The 24,008-nt window shown below is 43.5% G+C and overlaps 1 protein-coding gene across 7 annotated transcripts in view; it reads right to left on the bottom strand.

Annotated features, from left to right (window-relative positions):
* The window catches only part of Arid1b (AT-rich interaction domain 1B), a 412,777-nt gene that overhangs the window by 26,479 nt on the left and 362,290 nt on the right, over nt 1-24,008 (bottom strand). For 3 of the 7 annotated variants that reach the window (XM_046456608.1, XM_046456610.1, XM_046456611.1), the window contains 5 exons: nt 18,366-18,511; nt 10,616-10,725; nt 9,701-9,859; nt 3,243-3,452; nt 131-335 (listed from right to left, as the gene is read on the bottom strand). In XM_046456608.1, the coding sequence (XP_046312564.1) occupies nt 131-335; nt 3,243-3,452; nt 9,701-9,859; nt 10,616-10,725; nt 18,366-18,511 (830 nt within the window). The remainder of the gene's footprint in view (nt 1-130; nt 336-3,242; nt 3,453-9,700; nt 9,860-10,615; nt 10,726-18,365; nt 18,512-24,008) is intronic. The other 4 variants (XM_046456613.1, XM_046456616.1, XM_046456609.1 and 1 more) reach the window with 3 other exon arrangements.

Raw genomic sequence — 24,008 nt, 5'->3', positions numbered from 1 at the left:
ACACCACTTCCTCTCACAGGTCTGGAACGCTCCTCCTCTCCTCTCTCCCTGTCCCCACAGCTGTGCAGCCTCCAGTTCTGGCCTCAAGCACCCTGGGCTTCCCTCTGCCAGCTGTAGCGCTGCCACCTACCAGGAGATGGCGGCTGGAGTTTGGGCTGCTTCTTGGTGTCCCCGGTGCTGAAGACTTCGGGTGGGGGCTCCTCCCCTCGCTCGGTCTTGCACTCGAAGGCGAACAGGTACTGGATATACTGCTTTTTCAGGGAGCTTGCCGCACTGCTTGAAGTGCCAACATGCAGGCTGGTGGCCAGCTCACGCCACTTCTTGTTTTTATTAACCTAGCAGAAACAGACAAAGAGAAGAAATAGCAGGGTCACTGGTCTGCAGCACAGTGGCTTGTTTAAAGCCAGGAGACAAAAAAAAGCACTTAATGTCTCGGCTGACTTTTTTTCATCTGCCTCTTTTAACTAATGCTCATTACTCCCACTCGCAGCGCAGACAGCGTTCACAGTTATGAAGCCATTAAGCAACCTGCTGATAGCGACATAAAGGCACGCTCACAGAGGCCTTCTACTGGCTCCAGCTCCTGAGGCCTCGCACAGGGTCCTCCGGTGAAGGGTACTCCTGCTCACACCCATCCCACCCCATGGCCAATTAGGCAAAAAGGGCATCAAAGAATGGCTTTAAAAGTAATAGCACAGTTTTTCAATTTAAGTGTGCTTTTCTCCAACAGCCAGTAGTTCCCAAACTGAGACTGTAACTCTGGCCATGTCCATCTGTCCACTGCCCTCTCACTGGAGGATTCTTGTGGTGTGAGCAGAAGCAGCACCTGTGCAAAAGCGGTGAGTCCTTGTCACCAAATGCCCCCAATTTAAAAACACGTTGTGGTGCCGTGGCTCCCTGGCGGAGCAGCTTGCCCCCAGCTCAGAGGCGTGGGTGGGGGCCTACATTTGTAAGTACTGCACAGGATGAGCCCCACTCAGGCTGGATACACCTCCACTGCAGAAGGGATGGGGACAAGTGCAGGGACAGGGCAAGACGACAAGGAGGTCCTGAAGTGCAACATAAAGATTCAGGGCACTATTTCACCTCATTCCCTCCTGGGAGCAGGTTATGAAAGGTCAGACACACAGTGAAACGTGGAGACCTACAAATGACTTGGGGCAGGATGTGCCTTTGGTGTCTGCTGTGCTAAGTAGCGCTGAAGGGTCAAGGAGACAGCAGCTTTTCATGAAATGTTGAATTTCTAGAGTCCACCTTTCTTACAGGGCTCTTTACGTCCATGCATCTAGTACTGAATGACGCAGAATAAACCAACTGTGGAATGCTAAGGGAAAAGCCTCTTCTGCCACTTAACACAAGGCTGCAAACAGCAGGCCTGTGGCTGCCTCAAAACCAGTCAGCATGCTGTTTGGGGCAGCCTGAGCGGGTGAGTTTGAGCTGGTAGGTGCACAGGTGCAGCTGTCCCCAGCTGCATGTGAGTAACCCTCTCATTAGTAAGCTAGCAAAGATTCTTGTCTGCAGATCCAATCTGGGTATGCACTGCTGAGAGAGTCACAATAAGGTAGCCCGACAACTGCTACATGATACCAGTTTGATGGTCTTGCTGATTCTGAAGTCTCTGTTGGAAAAAGTCTAGGTGTAGGAACGTGGGGAGTGGGAGAAGGTGGTGGGAAGAGGTATCTGGATCACTCTCTCTGATGACCATCACTCACATGGGTCTGTGTCACATAACTCGTATCCGATGATGCAGAGTCTTGGAAAAAGCTTTAATAGTTTCTGTCATAGGCCTTAGTCGGGTGTCCAGGTGAAAGGGTGTCCAGTGGGAAGGCCAAGAGCAAAAGTCCCCTCTGTGTCCCCCAAAGTGGTAGCATGAGACACAGCAGGCCCTCAGTGACAATTATGAATGAAGACTTGCCCTTGGATAGTGATCTGGTCTCCTTGGTCACCAGGAATGGAGGCTGTCTTATTTCACTGGTCTGGGGTGGGACCCAGGAGATTTTCATACACAGCTGGGGTGGAGAACTACTGGGGGATCAAAAAGGCATGTTTTGGAGTCAGACAGATCTGGCTCTGCTACCTACTGTGGGAATGTCCCTGGGCCACTATATTATTGTACTTTATCCTGTTATTAGAGTTTCTTCATCTATTCTACCCCATCCCCTGTACTAGGTATTGAACCCAGGGCCTTACCTGTGCTAGGTAAGCATTCTACCACTAAGCTACTTCCCCAGCTTTTTTTTATTTTTAATTTTGAGCCAGGGTTTCCCTAAATTGGGCCTGTGATCCTTTTGTCTTAGCTGAGCTGCTGGGATCACAGACTTGACACATGGCCTCCTCATCTAGGCTTTGGGTCTGCTGACCCTGCACCTTGTGGGCATATAGAAAGACAGAGGCCACAGTGTGACACTAGCTCATGATTTAGTACCCTCACATGTTTCTATGACAGGATATGTCCAACCAACTAGGCTCCTTACTAACAAATGGTAGGGCTGGGGTGAGCCAAGTAGGTGCCCGGGTCATAAGGTTTAGGGACACTTATTTTGAGAGTTAGGCAGTTGCTCACCAGGACCACAAGCACCTCCTGGAGCTCTGTACCAGGCCGCCTCCCCTGTCCTGTTCCAGCCCAGCTCTACTACACACCCACAGCAGCCTCCTCACTGCCCAGAGGCCATGGGCGTGGCTTTACCAGGATGACTTAATTTCTGTGATAAGTTGCTCTGGACAGGGGGAAACAGTGAATGTGATTTATATCTGATCCAGATAATTAATTCAGTCATTCACAAAACATTTCTAAAGTGTTTACATGAACTCATGGCAGATTCCAGAGAACTCTAGAGCTACTGAGGTCACACTGCATTGTGGCAGAGCCACCCCTTTCCCCAACCGGAAGGTGACTTTCCAACAGGTTTAGCATTTCCTTTGTGAGAGAAAAACCTGATTCCAGCCAGGTATGGTGGTGCACTCCTGTAATCGCAGTGGCTTGGTAGACTGAGGCAGGAGAATGATGAGTTCAAAGCCAGCCTCAGCAAAAGCTACATGTGAAGCAACTCAGTGAGACCCTGTCTCTAAATAAAATACAAAATAGGGCTGGGGATGTGGCTAGTGGTCGAGTGCCTCTGAATTCAATCCCTGGTACCCCAAAAAAGAAAAACAAACAAAAAACCCCCTGAGTCCACATATTCAATGAAAGCTTCTGTAAGATTCTGCTTGCAATGACTCCTAATTCATTTACTCATTCTTACCTGGGCCAAACCTCCAATCTCTTTGACACAGACATAGAGCCGGAACAGGTCCAGGGGCTTCTTGCCCACTGCAGGCAGACTGGAGACCGGGGAGCCCCTCTCTTCCATGAATGTCAGATACCGGTCTACCCACAGCTTCCTCTCTGGCTCGTTCCCCAGCTCGTAGACCTTTGTGATCTTCTCCCCAGTGGTGGTGGATGAACTGGACTTCTAGTGCCAGAGAGAGCATGTGGAGATGGGCAGGGAGGTGGAGGGAAGAAGGTGAGGAAACAGTTGTGAGCCCACCCACAAGAAGAGACGAGAGTAAAAACTACTGCTATCACATGACAGTCAGGAATGAAGGCTACTAGTTCAGGCACAGCCTACACATTCTCTTAGTTAAGATTTTACTTTGACTTTAAATAAAAGGGCCCAAACTTTCCCTTTTAGACACTTAAAAAACTAAACCAAAATAAACAGAAACCTGCTTTAACTTATAAGCGTTGAATCCCAGAAGGCAACATTCCAATGAAGTGTCATGGCATTTTTTAAAAGAAAAGGTTCTAGCTCAGAGAAGGATCACAGTGAATTAAAAATATTACCTGTTATATTGCAGAGCCCCCAAACTAAATCTATTCCTACTTTTCCTTGTCATACCAAGAATGGCTAGTGTGGGGCCAGGGCTGTGGCTCAGTGGCAGAGTCCTCACCTGGCATCTGTGAGGCACTGGGTTCGATCCTCAGCACCACATAAAAATAAATAAAGGTATCCTGTCCATCTACAACTAAAAAAAAAAAATTAAGTAATAATAATAATAAAAGAATGGCTAGTATGTGTCTCCTGAAAACCCTGAATCACTCAGAGGAGTGACAGCGGCACTTGCTGAGAAACACAAAGTCTGGCCCTGAGCTGGTGCATGTGTCGGGCCAGGGTTCAGCTCTTCATGGCTCTCCCCACTCAACACTGCCCGAGCTGCTGTCAGGCGAAGGGGCTCTCAGATTCTTCTTTTAATAGCTCTCAACTCCTGCTCCAGCCACACGTGGGCCTCACCCTCGGCACATCTGGAACACATGTTCACCTTCCCTCTGGATCGTGGGTCTGGACAGGTGGCTCTCTCAGGTCTATGCAGCTCTATTACATTCCTTCCTATCTTTTGTCTCTATCCTTGTAATAATGTATATGTATTTATAATATCTGTAATGCTAGGGTTATTGTGTAAAACCACTGCTAAGTTCTCAATAAAGATTTCCCTGGGGGCCGGGGCTGTGGCTCAGTGGTAGAGGGCTGGCCTGGCATGTGTGAGGTACTGGGTTTGCTCCTCAGAACCACATAAAAATAAATAAATAAAAAAAGGGTATCGTGTCCACCTACAACTAAAAAAATTAAAAGAAAAAAAAAAAAGATTTCCCTGGAACAAATAATTTATTTCATTCTTTCCTGAGTATTTATTAGGCTGTCACTGGCAATATAGTCACTATTTGAAACAGTCCTGTTTTTTTTCCTTTTAATTTTTTTAGCATTAACATGGTTTAAAATATATAGCTGAAATTTGGTGTGTGGGGGGGTGGTCAATAACATGACTGACACTGTGCTTGGCTGTTACACCTTATTTCTTGACATGACCCTTAGTAAAAGTCAGGCGCTGAAAAAGGATGCCTGAGAACGCAACCCTCAGAGCCTCTAGAGTGGCAGCTCCCGTCTGCCATGCCACTGTCCAAAGCCATCTGGCTGCCGTATTAAGCCGTCACCTTTAGAATTACTGAGGCATAAAATCTTTACATAAAATATATAATTATGGGTGACGCAGTTGATGTAGATTAAAATGTAGAATGGTAGGATAAAAAATAGTGTGAGCTTTTGAGAACTGACTTTGGTGTTGATGTTAAAACTTCAACTCTCTTAGAAATTATCATGATCATTGCTACTTTGTGGTACTAGGAATTTAACCTGTTGGCTCGCTACCACTGAGCCAATCTGCAGTCCTTTTTTAAAATTTTTGAAATAGGGTCTCGCTAAGTTGCTGAAGCTAGCCTTGAATTTGCAATCCTGCCTCAGTCTCCCAAACTGCTGGGATTATAGGCATATGCCACCACTCGTGGCAAGAAATTATTTTAGGTAAGAACTTAAACCATACATCCATATCCATATATATATATATATATATATATATATATATATATATATATCTCTGTATGCCCACATGCATCCAGGTTATGTACACATATGTCCTTCCTTCTGTGCTATTGTACCCCAGGATTATTGGAGGTGGAAGACAAAGTGTCTGCACAGCTCACACTGGACTCTCAGACTGACTGCACTGCAGGACATGGGTGTCATCAGCAGGATGCTGCTGCCAGGTACATGCTAGTACTGAGCTGCTTTTCTTTTGGGGAGACACACTAGAAAAAACAAGTCCTATGTTTTCCAAAAGTGAAGTTTTGAAATAATAAGAAAATGAGGAAAAAAGTATTACCTCCTGTAATCAGTTAAATTAAAAAACGTCTTCCTTCTTTCATGTCACTTGTGAAAAACTGAGAGGTAAAGTTTGAGATTAAAGATATGAAAAATAAAAGCAATCATTTCAATTTAAAATGACTAATTTTATCCTTACCCTAAATTTAAGATCCATTTGCCATCTATTTAGTTTTTTAAAATTTTTTTTTTTTAGTTGTAGTTGGACATAATACCTCTATTTTATTTACTTATTTACATTTAGGTGGTGCTGAGGATTGAACTCAGTATCTCGCATGTGCTAGGCAAGTGTTCTATCACTGGGGCACAACCCCAGCCCCTCCACCTGCCATTGGTCCTCTCTAAACTGAGACTGGGGAGTGGCTAATCACAACTGGGGTGTAGACAGGTTGCTCCTGCTATCAGAAGGCAGTGATGCCTATAACTTGGAGCAGGCCTGAGGTAAGATTAGCTGCTTAGTTTGCATATATGTATTTTAACTCTTGTCACCTTTCTTTGTTAACTTGTGCTATCTCAATTTGTTCTCCTAAAATTAGAAAAATGTATAAAGATAAAAGGTTTATTTTTTAATATTAAGATCTTCCTCCAAAGTACTTTTATGGCACCATAACAAAGGACACTGCACCGCACAGTCGGGCCTCCGTCTGTGTGACACCAATCCTGGGGGACTATTTGAATCTGCCAGCACTTCATGTTTCCTTTGCAGTCCTTCGTTACACAGTTGGTAAAACTGTTTGGCGTGTGCTTGCTGGTCTGACTGCACTCTTGACTAGACTTTAGGTTGAATCCACAGCACTTAGCACAGTGGCCATAATACTGGTGGTCCTTATAGACATTTGTGTATGAAGGTTCCAATGGAAGGAAAAAGTGTGAAAAGTCTGGCAGCATTCAAATAAGAACCAAGAACCGATTCAAACAGCCTTTCCACAGGATTTCAGTGAGAAAGGTGTGAAGTGAATGTGGATGCAATCAGCAAGACTGCAGGCTGAAAGGGCTATGCTCATCGCTAGCATCTCACAGCTCCACACCCAAGGCCTGCTCACTAGCCAAATTATTACCAGAGCCAGGATCTGGGTGTCTGAATATAGAAAAAGGACAGGAGGAGAAACAAGGCTCAGTAGATAAAGAGCACATGTGTCATCGCTCTTGCCACTAACCAGGCTCAACACACCTCTTCTTGACTGTAGGCGTTAGCCATGGGCTAAGGATGCAGCTCAGTGGTAGAGAACTTGCCTACCATGTATAAGGCCCTGGGTTCCTTCCCCAGGACTGAAGAAAAGTAAAACAAAAAAATTAATAGACTACAAGGAAACCTCTAGATAAAGGTCTTTACCATAGGCTCCCCTCACCATGCCCCCAGCAATGGACAAGCGATGGCCCTTCAGAAAGACCACGTAACTTTTCCAGGTCACTAAGGACCATCTAATGCTGCTTGAGTGCTGTAAAAATTACATCCTACTGTTCTGAAACTGTTGTGGAGGCAAAGAAAGGAATGTAAATTGCTAAAAAACTACAGCAAGACATTCTTATGGTGCCACAAATGTTTTCATTGCATATACTTTAATTAAGCCTAAAAGTACATTTCCCTCATGCCTTTTAGGCAGATTTACATTTTCACAGTCTTTACCATATGTTTGGTGATATGTATATGTGCATGTGTATGGACAAATGTTTATTTTTATTTTAGAATGTTTTGTAACAAAACAATGTTGGTCCACAGTACACTGTCAAAGCAACAGCAGGCTTATTATTTTGCCTCTTTCAGTCCTGCTGTTAGATGGGCTTTATTAGGGACATTATTAAGAACAATTGCAAGCACAAATTGATGTGGTATCTCAGACAGAGCAGTTAAATATTCCTGAATTGCATATATTTGCAGTGATTGGATAGTGAAAATGACATGTGGTCCTTCATGATGCCCTCCTTTGGTCCCCCTTCCTGAATTACCAACTCATTAAAAAAAGTGGCTATTGCACAATATAGAGCAAGAGTATAACAACTTTCACTTTAGCAAACAGCTTCTCTAGCACCAGAGCCAAAAGTTTGCTTGTAAAATTTTAAACATAAAACAATTTAGAAGACTAAGGAATGTAGAAATATTTAGTAAAAGTTAATATACAATTTCAAGTGTAATTGTTTTAGAAACAGAAAATGGGGTCAAGGATTATTTGATTTTCTTACATTTAAGTAGAAAGTGGGATTTTGATGAGCTCTTCCTACAGACTTGCTGGATGGAGGCAATCTGACCAGTAAGCTAGAAGCCAGTACCCACCCTCAGTCATTCTTTGTAATTCTGAGATTAGCAAGGAGAGCATTTACACATGGTCTGTTTGTAGTGTCTTTTTTTGTTTTGTTTTTTTTTTAGTTGTAGACAGAAACAATACCTTTTATTTATTTATTTCTATGTGGTGCTGAGGATGGAACCCAGGGCCACACATTTGCTAGGCAGTGCTCTGACACTGAGCCACAAACCCAGCTCTGCAGTCTCCTTTTAGTAAATTATTATTCTTAATTATTGTCTGAAGTTTTAAAGACCATTATTTTCTACCTCTGAAATTTTTCCTCTGAGCCAATGTGCGAGTGTGTTTGGAACATTATTTGAGTTTTACTTCTTCATTTAAAAGCATTACTGATCCAAAATGCCGTTTCCTATATAAAGAGAGGAAAGAAGGAAGAAAGAAAGAAAGGAAGGGGGAGAGAGAGGGAGGAGGGAAGGAGGAAGGAAAAATAACCAGGGTGGATTATGGGAAAAAAAACCCCACACAATGTTGCTGCCTTCTGAGACTCAAAGCAAATAACATAGACACCCCAAAACTAAGGAGTCAACTCTCCCTGTTCTTCAGCCCTGCTTCACACATCCTGGAAGCATTGCATGTCTCATCTCGGGTTGCAATGGAAACACATCTCCAGGGAAGGCAAGAACAGAGTGCCCTTTCTTCCTCTGAAAAGGAAAACGCTGGTTGTACCAGAGCTCCGTGTGAATTTCACAAACATTTACTAGAAAGACCAACTCTTCAACCCGTCAAGCTCTATCTATTTAACCCAGTGAGCGGATAATCAATAGCAGACTCCCTCTGGGTTTTGACTAGATTGCCAGATCCCTCATAGCCAGAGTGGTCTTCCCTCTGACTCACTTTTCCTGGGCTGTGCTCTTCAATTCGTTGCCTTACAAAATTAGCCTGTTAATTAAGCCTTCTTGGCAACTAATTACATGTTAAAGATTTTTCAAAAAGATCTTTTGATTCCCTATATGAATGTAAAACAAAGGTTACTACAGCACATTACTCTCTCTCTCTTTTTTTTTTAATGACACAGAATTAATTTCTTTAGTAGGCCCAACTCTAAGGACATTAAGGCTAAAAGAATTCCCTGATACACACAATACCATTTGTTATTTATATATCATATGGAAATCACACGTATTTCAAGATTATCAGCAGTCTTGTGCAGAACACCATTTTTCAATCTCAACTGATTGCAATATAAGTACACATTATTAATCTAAAAATTCACATGCACTAACATTTCTGTAAGTTTGTTGTTAATTCAGACATATGATTTGAAAATGAAGCAGGGCTGATGTTATGCCACACCATACCCAGGTTGTATATTTATTTATTTAGGTAGGCAGTTTTGAAATGTTTCAGATGGAACAGCCCAGGACAGACTTAGCTGGGCCAAATGTACCACTTAGTCCATAGCTGCCATCAGTTCCCATGTAAATGGAGAAACAACTTGTTTGGAGAATGCCCCCTGAGTTCAGGCCCAGCATGTTTCGTGCGGGGGCACTTCACCAAACAGCTGTTACCAGAAACCAACTTTTACAATGCACATAAACAGTACTCATTTTATTACAAATGCAATCATTTATAAAGAAAACCTTTTCATGGATCAATAATAAAGAAAAAGTCTTATAAAACAAACCAACAAGCAAGCATTAACGTAGAATTAATTAATTATCCAAAAACCCCAAAAAACAAAAATAACAAACAACCAGAGCCACTTACAGGGCTTGATGGAGTCTTTGGCCAGCCTGGGCTGCTAATGCTATCGCTCTCATCTCCATGAAAGGAGGAGATGCTAGCAGAGCTGGGGGACATTGGGGAAGGGACTGGCAGGTTGCCGGGGGTTGGGGGCTGAGAAATACCCTGAGAGCTGTAGCTATCCTGTGGTAGAGGAATAAAAAAAAAAAAATGACAAAGGTAGGGCAAACTTTATTTAAAATAACAAAAAGCACATCCAGTTTAACAGACTAATTTTTATATATATGAGATATATATAATTATATATATATATATATATGAGATATATATAATTATATATATATATATAGACATATACAAACACACACACAAACACATGTATAAGGTATTAAAACAACATTCTTAATTAGTAATGATTTGGTAAGTTTGCTGGATGCTGGATAAGGCCACAAAGCCACCATGCTCACTTCAAGCTTACATGGAATGCTAAGCATGGGTTACCCCTTATGAAAGAAAGGAAAAAAAAAAAAAAAGCTGTTCACCTTATTTATGAAATAAGGCAGGAAAGCAAAATATTAAGTATGTTGTTGTTGCTGGGCGGCCAAAACAGGAAGCTACAAACTGAAGGCAGAGAAAATGGCTGCAAGGATCAAAACCAGGCAAGATCCCTCACTTCTCCCCACCCCCAAAGCATTTCTCAGGTGGGTCTTTTCCCCACCCCCTCCCCCAACATGAGTTAATGCCATAAGAACTAGTAACTTTCAGATCCACACCATGGAGGGGGTGGGGAAAGAAAAGACTAGAACATGTTGCACAAAATGAAGGCATGCAGGAGAGAAGAGACCAAGAGAACAAAAAGGGTAGCTAGCACCAGGGCAGAGTAGCAGCATGGCAGCTTTGGCCAGGCAGCGCCCACACCGCGTGCAGGGGAGGAAGTACCTTTGACTTGCTCTCGGGCTGTGGAGTGCCTTCTTCTTTGCCATCTGCTTTGAGAGGCACGGGCAGTTTGGATTCACCGGGAGACATCATATCTGCAAGACCCATAGATGCTAATCGAAAACAGGAGAAAGAGTCAGGATTATACATGTGATTTGTCCGACTGTGCTGCCAGCACTGTTACTGAGTAAGGCATGGGACACCTGAGTTTTCCTTGAAGGAAGAAAAGAAGAGAGAAATGGTAACCGGGAGCATTCTTATTTCTGAAATGTGAATAGCACCACATTTTGGCAATCCTTCTTGTAAAAAAAAAAAAAAGAAAAGTGACAACCATTCTGTATGTTGAAGACCTACCCCACCGAAGGCCAACTTATTAAACATTATTTAGTTATAACAGAGTAGGCAACAAATGGAAATAAGCAACTGTTTACATGCTCATCAGGGGTTGGAAGCAAACACTAGGTATATATATCCATCCATTACCTGGGTGCCAGAGGGCTTAGTGACTTCTGATATCCTCAATTCAAATAATATATAGTTTGTGAAATTATTTGAAACTTCTTATTGCTTCATTCAAATTTTTTATTTATTGCACACGGTCTAGTCTATAATAAGGGAAGATGATTAGCCAAATGACTTCAAAAACAATAACTGGCAAAGACTTTATGCAGGGAAGGCTGTGCATTTCTTTGCAAGGTGCTGGGGTGTCCCTGCAGCCTGGCACACTACTTCCAGTCATCAGCCCCTCGACAGCCACCTCAGATCACCACTGCAGGGGGAAAGTCACCCCCGCAATGGGCTCCTTCTAGGCACCACAGCTTCACCAGAGAACACTTAATTTACACACATTTATCACAGATACTAACGGACATCTTCAGGTTAAAACGATGGGTTTCGATTTCTTTCTAAAGGAAGAACAAGGATTCAGCAGGGAATTGGTATAACTATCCAGGGAATCACAGCTGAATTTCCAGAGAACCCTGCTGTGAAAACCATCTGTACAACCCTGACTGGAGGGGCTTCGAGTGAGACATCAAACAGATGCGTGGAGAGGACAGTGAGGCGGGGAGGCGAGGGGGTGGGAGAGAGCATGAGCCTTATAAAGGAGGGGAAACCAGAAAACGCTCCCTGTCAGAATCACAGGAACCCGAGGTCTGATGGGCAGGACCCGGTTCACATGCTGCAAAGGCGAGAGTGCTGGCTCAGCCAGGCCGTACACACGGGGCACCATGTGCCAAGGGTGGGGGTGGCAGCTTTAAAAAAGACTCCACAGATTGCCCACTACAAAATGATTATTGCACATATTCATGTATTACTATGTTTTAGAAAATAATTAGTTTTAATTATAGCAGTGAGAGAGTGAGCAGGCTCTGGTGAATTAGCTGGCAAGCTCCGTGGTGCTAATTTGCTAATATCGTTAGCATCGCTGCAGGTTGAGACCATAGGTCCTGCCAAAAAGAGCCTACCGTGCCACGTGCCCACGAGTTTACATCAGCACACTCAATAATACACTCTGAAATCCTGTATTTTCCACCATGGACACACTGGCTGGTTTTTCAAAGCCCATTCGCAGCCCAGTCAGCCCTTAAAGTCATCACAACACACACAAATCATAATTGGGATGTTTTTCTTTTTTTTCAAATTACTTTCAATACTTAAACTTTAAGAACTGGAACAAAAAGCTTTTTCAAGTGATGCAGCTGCAGAGAAAAATCTATTGGGATCAGCTAAAAATGCTGTTATTTTTGTGAATGTGTGAAACCTCAAAAAAGCAGCTGAGAGATGTTACACCAGGAAGACAGCCTTGTTCAAAGTGCTGGATTGATTTCGTGCAGTTTTATCTCTGGGGTCTAACAAAGTAAGAACCTGTACATTGAAAAACACTCCTTCCAGAAGAACAGAAGGGTCAAAAACCGGCACAAGGTGAGGAGAGGGCCCTGTGCACCACAGCTGCACAGCCCTGCTCTGTCTCTCATGAGGGTCGCAAGAATGACAGCACCCAGCTCCAGAGAACGCCGGGAGGCCGTGGCACGTGGCTTCTGCTAAGGCCTGCTTCTCCACTGGTGACGGCTTACTCACAGTTGACAGTATTTCTAAGTCATGTCTGAATATTATTTTGAAAATAGGAATAGTAATATCATATTTTATGCATTAAAGGTGTTAAAGTACACATAAGCAATTTCAAATCATAAAGAACTGGGCTAATATGTATTATGATAATTAGTGATAATTACTGACTTAAAAACCAGACTTACATGACTATAAGCATATGTTGGTTTGAAACTCCTCAAGTTTCTTCATTCTCTATTATACATTTTAAAATGGGCATTTTGGTCAGAGACACGCCGTCTGATAGAAGAAAAAGTTGGCTACGATCTACATATTGTGGGGTCGGGCTCCAAATTCCTCAATAGGACGCCCATAGCACAAAAGTTAATAACTAGAATCAACAAATGGGACTTACTCAAACTAAAAAGTTTTTTCTCAGCAAAAGATACAATAAGAGAGGTAAATAGACAGCCTACATCCTGGGAACAAATCTTTACTCCTCACACTTCAGATAGAGCCCTAATATCCAAAGTATACAAAGAACTCAAAAAATTAGACAATAAGATAACAAACAACCCAATCAACAAATGGGCCAAGGACCTGAACAGACACTTCTCAGAGGAGGACATACAGTCAATCAACAAGTACATGAAAAAATGCTCACCATCTCTAGCAGTCAGAGAAATGCAAATCAAAACCACCCTAAGATACCATCTCACTCCAGTTAGATTGGCAGCCATTATGAAGTCAAACAACAACAAGTGCTGGCGAGGATGTGGGGAAAAGGGTACACTTGTACACTGCTGGTGGGACTGCAAATTGGTGCAGCCAATTTGGAAAGCAGTATGGAGATTTCTTGGAAAGCTGGGAATGGAGCCACCATTTGACCCAGCTATTCCCCTTCTCGGTCTATTCCCTAAAGACCTAAAAAGAGCATGCTACAGGGACACTGCTACATCGATGTTCATAGCAGCACAGTTCACAATAGCAAGACTGTGGAACCAACCTAGATGCCCTTCAATAGACGAATGGATAAAAAAAATGTGGCATTTATACACAATGGAGTATTACTCTGCATTAAAAAATGACAAAATCATAGAATTTACAGGGAAATGGATGGCATTAGAGCAGATTATGCTAAGTGAAGCTAGCCAATCCCTAAAAAACAAATGCCGAATGTCTTCTTTGATATAAGGAGAGTAACTAAGAACAGAGTAGGGTCGAAGAGCATGAGAAGAAGATTAACATTAAACAGGGATGAGAGGTGGGAGGGAAAGGGAGAGAGAAGGGAAATTGCATGGAAATGGAAGGAGACCCTCAGAGTTATACAAAAGTACATACAAGAGGAAGTGAGGGGAAAGGGAAAAATAATACAAGGGGGACAAATGAATGTCAGTAGAGGGGGCAGAGAGAGAAGAGGGGAGGGGAGGGGAGGGGAGGGGAGGGGGGATAGTAGAGGATAGGAAAGGCAGCAGAACACAACAGACACTAGTATGGCAATATGTAAATCAATGGATGTGTAACTGATGTGATTCTGCAATCTGTATATGGGGTAAAAATGGGAGCTCATAACCCACTTGAATCAAAGTGTGAAATATGATATATCAAGAACTATGTAATGTTTTGAACAGCCAACAATAAAAAATTAAAAAAAAATGGGCATTTTGAATGTGCAAGTAAGATATCTGTCAAAAATTGCATTGTTCTATAATTCTCAAAGATGAATAAGGATAGAATTTAAGTTCTAATTTTACTTAGTACTCCTGCCTCACAATGTAAATTTTATTTTACTAAGTGGATCACAAGGCATTTCCTTATGGCTTTTACTCGTCTTTTTGTTGAAATGCTTATTTTGACTTCTTACCAGAATTCTCAATGAATCACGGTGATGAGCCACATGCTTCCCCAGGCAATGTACACCAGGGGCACTATTGTTTTTCCTTTCCCAGAAAAGAAAGACCACCACTGTTCTAAGGATGTGTTAAATCAGGGTACTGTTCTCTCTCCACTGACATCAGTAATCCAGCATGGGACATTCAGATGCAATGAGGGGCTGCGAGGGGCCGGCCGCTGCAGAAGGCGCTGCCTGAGCACTATTAAGTACATTCAAGCACTAGCCTCTGGCTCTACCATTGAAATTTAACAGCTAGAATGATTTCTTATAGCAAGCATGGTCAAGGTCCTCAGGTAGCTATTCTGCCCTGGATTTTATGCATTCAAAAGGACATAAACACATGTGACACAAGTAAAACTGAACTAAACACTCATTCCTGTCTCCTCCCGTCATCCTTTACCTTCTCTCCCTGCAGGCTCTGAGTCACCCCCAGAAGATGTAAGTCAGGATCAGAAACACACACAGCTCTTTTCTTTTCATGGTAATATACCATACGCCACAAAATATTTTATTTCTTGTTTTTGATAGCACAAAGGGCCTATCTATGTGTATACATCTGTTCATGACTATTTTAATGTGGCAAACTATAAAGCATATTGTTACCATAACTTAGAAGAGGTATGAATAAAGCTCGGGGGAAGCCTTTCCTTCTCACTGGATTGGCAAAGCCCAGAGAAAATCCCTCAAACACCCCGATATGAGGCCTTCCTTGGGGGTTGCCAGTGAGAACGTGCAAGCTGGGCACAAAGCCATAATTTGCATGAGTGCCTCCTCCCCATGCAGCAGCCCGGCTGCTCCAGGAGAACAGCAAACTTCTCCTCACAGCCATACCGATGCTCCAAGAAAGCCCTGCCCCTGCAGCCTGGCACATCAGCATACACTTCCCCCGAGTTTAAGAGGTCTGATTTTGATAGCTTATCACATCCTTTTTCTAGGGAAGCAGCAATTTGTCTAAAACCATCAACTTAAAGCAAGCAAGCAAGCAAACACAATGCCTTTAAACTACTTAGATAATCAACCACCAGTAAGGGTGCAAAGGACCCAAAGCTTCCTCTATGGAAGACTGTCAGGTCCCAAGAAGATAGCTGTCCAGCTGTGAGATCCCACTCTAGGCAGCTTTGCTAATGGTACACAAAGCTGGCAGCTTTTCTACAGGTGATTGCTGGGCAAAACGCCTCCAAACAATCAATTCTCAGACTTTAGCATGCATACATGAAAGTTGTCTGAGGAGTTTGTTAAGAATGAAGATTCCTGGACCCACCCCCAGAAATTCTGATGGGAGCTCAGGAATCTGTGGTTTTAACAGCATTCTAAAGGATCTTTAAAGTAGGTGATTCATAAATTTGGGTAGTGTGATTGACATTTTCCCCTGTAAAGGGCTATCAGAACTGATATGCCTCGCACTGGCAGGACAGTGATGATGCTCTGCCTCTGGGATCGACCAAAGCTCAGCTGGCAGAAAGACTCACCACTGGAATTTGAGCAGGGCTCTGCAAGGGGAAGGCTCGGCGCAGTGTCTCATGGCTGCTCATCAACTATCTATAGGATCTAGTGTAACTGTGCCCATAATACGTAGTTCCAATCTTTAAGTCTAAGTTAGAACAGAAGCAGGAAAGACCCTGAAGAGGGAAGTCCCGACTCTCCATCCAACTTCCCAGGTATTCCACATGAAGAAACAGTTGTCACATTTACACCTACACTGGCTCCATTTAAATAATCACTTGTTCACTGAAGCCTGTAATAGTCTGTCACTACACGGGAGGATTTTTTGGCCCTGTACACTGCTATAGCACAAGTGTTCGGACTCACTGAAGAGAATGCTGGAATGTCAGTTGCTCTGGCTGCAAACCGAGGTCAGGAAATCTACCACCAGCCCTGGCTGGCATCTGAACTACCTTCACCTTCTGCCAAAGTGCACTCTGATGAAGAAGGGCTTAGTTGTCATCACTGACCTCCTCTCAGTGTGCCTAAACCAACGAGACAGGTACCACAAAGGGCCGCTTTGACCCATCTGTAGTCAAGTGCACCGCATCAGCCCCAGCCCCAGCCCCAGCAGGAGCTATGCCGCTGTGTAACCCTGAACTGCTGGCTTCCCAGGGGCTGACTCAGTTTCCGTAGGTTTACTGGACCTGTTAACATACATGTGGCACAAGCTAAATGGCCAAGACTCCTCGGATGTGCTGAATAATTACTTTATATCATTATAGCATTTGACTTATTCAGCAAAGGATGAAATAAAATTATATAAATGTGCAGATTAAAATTTGATAAATGTCTAAATTATTAAAAATTCAATGTCAAAATGCACAATTCAATAAAAATACACTGCTATCCATACAAAAGACTGTGAGGATAAATGGCCATTCACTGAACAGATTTTCTCTGTATGAAATAACGAATAGCAAATTATCTTAATACTAATAATAGAAAGACACCCTCTCTATGAATTCCCATTAGACTGGTTGCTTCTCAGAGATACACACTTCGTAGGCAGAGCACTGCAGATCTGTTGTAGTTGGGTAGTTTTGTGGCTCTGGGGTCTAAAAAAAAAGGGAAAAATGAATATTGCTAATAACAGGTGAAAATTTGTGTAATTTAATGTTCTCCAGGAATTTTAATTCAGGAAGTTAGAGAAAACACAAGACTGTCACAACCCAGGTCCTCTGGTACCAGGGAAAGTGCTGGTGGGGGCCTTTGGTCTCTAGTACAAACACCACCTTCCTGAAATGAAATATGACCTATGTGACATCAGGAAGGCTATTTTATTTATTTTAAAACCTCCACTTTTACCCATAGTTTCTGTTTTCCTCTCTCACAAGCCTCGAAATGGAAGTAATTGGGTAATATCAGTATTAAATGAGACTAGAAGTTCAGTCCCGGAGTGTGTGTGGCCCTTGAGATGGACAAGACAGGACTGTGGCAGGAGGCAGCACAAATGGAAAAAGGTAAACAAGGGAGCCAGGGATCTGGCTACAGTGTTTTCTTGACATGTCACAAGGTGGTGGAGGACACAGAGCTGCTAAGTCAAGTTCTGCCTTAACTGAAGGAGCAAGTCTTGCTGCAAGGGTCTCTATCAGTCAACTTAATTCAGAGCAATTCATCATTTGGAAAGTAGAACTTGTTGCCTGGGATGTCCAGGAACCCAAAAGTCTCAGATTCTGGGAAATGGAAGATATACGGTTTGAGCCATTGGTGATGTTTCCCACAAACTGACAGAATACTGAATGCACTAATCAGACATGATTTTGTAAGAATGCAACTGTTGAGACTACAAAATGGGCTGAAAGAGCTAAACGTAATTAGACATTTATGGCAATTTCTCAATGGAGGTGACCTGCAAATAGCACTTATGAAGCAGCTGCTTCCAAGTACACATTTAGAGGGGTTTCCCCAAATGAAAAGGTGCTTCCAACTCTCCCTGCTCTGCCCTGCAGCCATTTCCCCTGAATATGAATTCTCAAAATTTATCTCTACCACTGTCAAATGCAAAGATCTTACTTTGGGATCTACCAATATTCTTTAACAATTCTCAAAGACAGAACTTAGTGTCTGTACTTAGCAATCACCAATGATATCCGAATATGTCCACATATTATTACAAGCACAGAATGAATACAGTAATTTATACAGAATATAATGTAACCCTTAAGTCTCAAACAGACTGAGCCAGTTTCCCAGAAGTTGAAAAGTAGTACTATTTCCATTTTCACCAGTGGATCCATCTTCTCAAGCTGGTTGGGCACATTCACTTGGGAAGCCTAGGAGAGGGTAGGACAGGGTATCCCTTGGGAGCCAGAGCTGCCAGGTTACCTGTGGCGCTGTTCACCATGGTGGGCGTCATGCTGTAAGGCGGTGCCTGTGTGTTCATCAGGCCAGAGCTGTTGTTCATGGGTTGGCTGTAGGGAGAGCTGGAAGCCACAAGTCCACTCTGGTTCATGCCAGGAAAGCTGCCTTGCCTATATGAAAAGAAAGCACAGGTACACATAGACTGACGGCGCACAGCACGGCACAGCAGAGTAGACGGTCCTGGTGTCAACTCTAATAGAGCACTCAGGTGAGGGGCGGGGCTGAGTTTTCATGTTTGCTAAAACCAGACTGTTTCCTGGAGAAAGAGACTGAACTCTACTACTAGGCAACTGTCCAGTACAGTGTTTAAAAATTCCAAATATCATAAGTTATACAAATAAGCTACACATTCATAATTACGACACCTATTCAGAATTATTCATGTTGAGGAATGTTAGCAAGAGTAGGGAACTTGAAATAAGAACAGGAATTACAAAAGCAAGCAAAATTAATGTCTAATGTTTAATAAGATCTGACTATTAGCACTGCTTAGTATCCTCACATCAAAACCACAAGAGGTAAAAAAAAAAAAAAAATGGGCAGTGTGGGGATATTAAAAAAGTAATTCTTTGCCCTAAAGTTTCTGATATAAAAAAATGAGAGAAAGCGCTGCTAACTCTCTCCTCAACCCTTTACTTAACTTTTTGAAGTCAGGGTGTATTAAAAACACACTGATTTCCCCATACCAAAATTATGTAGCAGACACACACCTCCACTGCTTTTTTTTTAAATATATATTTTTAGTTGTAGTTGGACACAATACTTTTATTTATTTTTGTGCGGTGCTGAGGATCGAACCCAGTGCATTGCAAATGCAAGGTGAGTGCTCTATCACTGAGCCACAACCCCAGCCCTCTCCACTGCTTTTTGGCAGGGCTTCTTCATCACAGGAGAGGACAGGTACTTAGATTAGCTCAAGTTTCCCAAATCTGCACAGCCCCTTGCCCCAAATGCTGCTGACATCATCTCTTGCTGACTTCGTTTTACTAGATTTGCCCAATGCTTGGTAAGACACAACTTCTCTTTACCCTTAAAAGAGAAGGGTCCTCTATCCAGAAGAGAAAACTGTCTCACAATGTCACTTCTCTGATGGGTGGTAATGAGAGAAGAGATTTAAATGGCAAAGTGGTCAGTTCTCCTAGGGAAAATTCCAAAGCAACAAGAAAGATGGTGGCAATGTGGCAAAAGCCTTAGAAGTTCTATTTCATCCTTGTAGTCAAAGCTTTTATTATGTAAAATCTTTAAGAAACTTTTAAAGTTTGGGGGAGTGATGCTACTCTTAGTAGTAAAGCTAAGAAGAGGGATAAAAGATGCTTTTCTTATTTGTTCCAAACTAATTATGATTATACAATCCCATTTACTGCCATTAAACTATCACTTGGTGGCTCTAGATGTAAAAAAGCCAACATTTTTATGAGACCTTTAAAGAGATTAACATAAATCATTTTAAAATCTATATACCGATGATTTTTCTGTTATGTTTCCAATGGACTTAACTTTCTTGCTTGTAGGAAAAATTTAAACATGGACTATTTGAAAAATCAAAGTAATAAAGATTTAAGTTTCTTTTTCTTTCTTCTTCTTCTTCTTTTTTTTTTTTTAAATAACAAACCATTCAGGGAATTTCTGTACCAATACTCAATGATAACTTGGCAAGAACCTTCTTAGACAAATGGTGTGGGCATGGCTTGGGGTGTTACTTTGACCTTTGGTCCTCAGCTCACTGAGGGTTCACTGCTGAGGGGCATGACAGCACCTACCCCACAGGATCTGAGACCGCTCAATGGCTTTCAGTTAGCCTGCTCCTGGACTACTGCACTGCAGCTATAAACATGGGCCTCCGTGGTGCAGGCCTCACTTCCTCCTGTGATGGCCGGCATCGACTTAAGCATCCTAGATTTCCTTCTGGGTGTCCTTACCCCATAAGCCGGTCCAGGGCCAGTTTTCAGAAGTGGCTCCTGTTGGGGCTGCTTTGTTTCTTAGATGGACCTGTGAAGAGCACCCTGAGCTTCTGAACAGGCTTTTTCTGGAAGATTATTTCCAAGTCAGTAACTGCTTCAACTCACTGCTGGCCTCCCTGTCTCTAGGATGTGTTCTAGTGGCTGCTTCCCACGAGAGCCACCCTTGCTCCCCCTGGAAGGGAGCCCGGCTGGCTGGCTGTGAGCTGCACCTGTGCACAGCTCTAAGCCTCTCTTGGCTGTGTTCAGGTAACCTCTGCTCATCTGGGCTCTTCTAGCAGTGCACTGAGAGCAGGATCAGGCCTACTTAACCCTTGCATGTGAAAAAGTCCTGGTAAGTGAAATGAATCGGGAGAGAATGCATTCATCACTGTAGAAAGGCATTCTAAAGTACAGTCCACAGTCACCTTTTCTAGCTTCCACTATTTCATTTCATGTGTAGACAGCTAACATGGACGGCACTAATGCCTCCTTGAGACATTTGTTTATGCTAAAGTGGAAAAGAGAACCAGAATATGCAATCCATCAGGAAGCTGACTAAATTAGCAGCCATCTAACCCTGATCTGTGGCTTTTCCCCCACATCTGCATAGCCCATCTTCAATCACTATGAGATGACAAAATCACATAATAGTTTCACAGTAACAACACAACGACAAAAAAAAAAAAAAAAAAAAAAATCAAAGATTGAAAGGTCCACGTGTTGGATGTCAACTGCTTGTTATGTGGTCCTCAAGTAAACTGCAGCTGTTGTTTTAAAACTCTGGTTAAAAAGCCAGGGATCTTATTTGGGTGGGCTGTGACAATTATTAGGAACTCAAAGCCTCAAATGTGAGTTTGGGGCTGAGTCACCTCATGGGTCCCTGTCCAGGACAGCACTGACTGCTGTATCCCTTTGGATCACAGCAAACCCTGGAAGCTCCACGTGGAGTTAGGACAATCATGAGGTAAATCCCCACTTTCTTCAAAAGAAAATTAGGAGCAACAAACCACAAACAGGCAGAAATTCAAGGTGAAATGAAGGGATACATCTAGTGTAAAACCTGCCCAAATGTCAGATGAACCCAAAAGAGCAAAGTGTCCCATCTGGGACTCCAGGGCTGTAACTACTGGGCTGTTGCTTCTTGTGGGCCCAAAGGCTTGGGCTGTTCTGTCCCCTGTCACTGTTTTCCACAGTCTGCAGATCTGAAACCCAAGGTCAGGGCCGTGAGCATCCAACATCATCTCAGAGGTCTCTTCTACGTTGATGCACACTCTGAATGGGCTTGGTGTAGCTGTTAGGTGACCAGACTGCACACTGTGAAGACAAAGAGTCAGGGGCTGCTGACCTCACTGCCCGGCCCTGCCTGGCCTGCTCTGTCCGCCACACGTCTCCCTCATCATTTCAATAGCAAACAAGATTTGTGCACAAACATGCTGACCAGAACTCGGTCCTAGGGTTGAGCCCAGGTGTGTGCGAGGCCTGTCACTCTACTACAGAACCCAGCTCCTACTGCGCGTGCACCCCTGGCAGCGCTTGTGCTCCTGCTTCTCATTCCACGCATGCCCACAAGTGCTGTTTTGTAGATTTTCCTTTTGTTGACTTTGGAGATTTCTTTAAAAATGCACATTCACCTGCCAACAAAGGGCTGGCTTTAGGGAAAAATATGGAAGCCAATGCCAATTTTAAAGTGGCATTTCCGGCAGATCAAGGTAAAGGCAGAAAGGGGAGCACAGGTCGCAGTGCAGTTTGAATTCTGTAGGATTCATGCGTGTGCAATCCTAAGAGTGTCACATGCTTCTGAAGATCTGACTCTTACCTCAAATATGATAGTTTAAAATTAAATCAAGTCTATATATATGATTTTGGAGCTTTAAAGAAAACAAGACCTGCTGAGGGCAGTGGAGCGTGCCTCAGTGGCTTGGGAGGCTGAGGCAGAAGGCTTGCTGAGGCAGGAGGATTGCAAGTTCAAAGCCAGCCTCAGCAAAAGCGAGGTGCTAAGCAACTCAGTGAGACCCTGTCTCTAAATAAAATACAAAATAGGGCTGGGGATGTGGCTCATGGCCAAGTGCCCCTGAGTTCAATTCCCAGTAACCCCCTGACAAAAAAAGAAAACAAGACCTTACCATTTTAGCAATTAACAAAATTTTTTTCTCAACAGTACAGATGAAAGTGTGAGGGTACACCTTGAAAATGAACCAACTTCTGACACAGCTCTTTGAAGAAGGGCAGGGCAGACAGAATAGGTGCCCCGGACAGCCTACACAGTGGAGCCCAGTGGAGCACTCCAGCACACCCACGGCAGACATCATTTGAGTCACGCTTAGGACGAGCATAAAGCAATGCATGCTCAGTGGGAAAGCTGAGCGTGACTGCCACGCACACATGCCTTCATCCAGGACTGCCAGTGCAGCGTGGCTGAGTCATGAAGCCAGCAAGGACCGCTTACTGACAAAATACGCCAGACCAGCACTGAAATTCGAGGGCACTTTGTTACTTAGACCCAACTGTTGGAACCAGAAGTTGAAACCTGCGAGACCCCAATTCCAGCAGAATCTTTTTCTACTTGCTACTCTGTTTCTCTGGAGAGCTACGGCTATAAGAACAGAACATCCTATTGGAAATGTTTTATGACCACAGATGTTCTCACACAACATCCAGTATCGCTGGAGAGAGATTTCTGATGGAATTACATGGTGATTCTTCCAAAGCAGCATTGAGGAGAAATCCAGCTCAGCTTATTTTAAATCTAATATCCAAAGCGAAAACCACTGTGTGTACCCCAAAAAGCACAATCAAAGCTCAAAGCTCAAGTGGCTTTGTGGTGGGGCTGACCCACGAACGTGCCTGCAGCAGCTGCTGTCAGCAATGCTGGTGGCAAAGCCATGTTGCCATTTCAACAGGCCAGTGGCTCTGGCTTGACAGCATCCCTGGGAAGGCAAAGCAGCGTTTGTATTGTTGAACAAAGACAAACAGCAAACCCAAGAGCAGTGACATAGAAACTGGATTCCTGAAAAAATATACAGCCATGTGCTGTTTAAAAACAAAAACCAAACAAACAAAACCAGCTACATTTTGCTCAGGGAAACATACTAGAAATATAAATTTCAGTCAGAAATACCTTCTGCTCAGGAGTCACACTTGTGTCCGGGATGGGGTGGGCGCGAAGCAACACAACAGTGGACCAAACACACAAGAAAACAAACAACTGGAGCAGCCAGCAAGAGCTGTGGCCTTGCTGTGGCATGGATATAAGGTACCTGCATTTGCAAGCTTAAGGTGAGGGGGACAAGAAGTACCCTGGGGAAGGTATGGTGGCCCTTTAGATCTGAGTGTTGGATGGGAATCCACCAGATGAGGAGGCAAGAACTGCAGGTGCAGGGCTCTGTGGCGTCTGGTGTGCACAGATGGTGTGGGAAGAAGGGGCACCATGAGGCCCACAATTACGTGAGGTTCTGAACCCAAAGAGAAACAGGAAGCGACCAGGGGTTTCCAGGAGGAAGAATGGCACTGAAGATGTATGTTGTAAGATATCACCCTCTGACTGTGAGAGGCAGGAAGAACACGTGTGGGGCCCTCAGGTGAGAGGCCATGGGTGGTGGAAGCAGGATGAAGAGCTAGCAGCATCATGGAGGTGACACAAGGATCTGCTGATGATTAAACACTGTGG

This window comes from Marmota monax, unplaced genomic scaffold (assembly GCF_021218885.2).
Source record: "Marmota monax isolate L192 unplaced genomic scaffold, Marmota_monax_Labrador192_F-V1.1 WCK01_AAM20220418_F8-fsc00164, whole genome shotgun sequence".
NCBI classification, from domain to species: domain Eukaryota; kingdom Metazoa; phylum Chordata; class Mammalia; order Rodentia; family Sciuridae; genus Marmota; species Marmota monax.
This window is presented reverse-complemented; position numbering and strand designations above follow the sequence as displayed.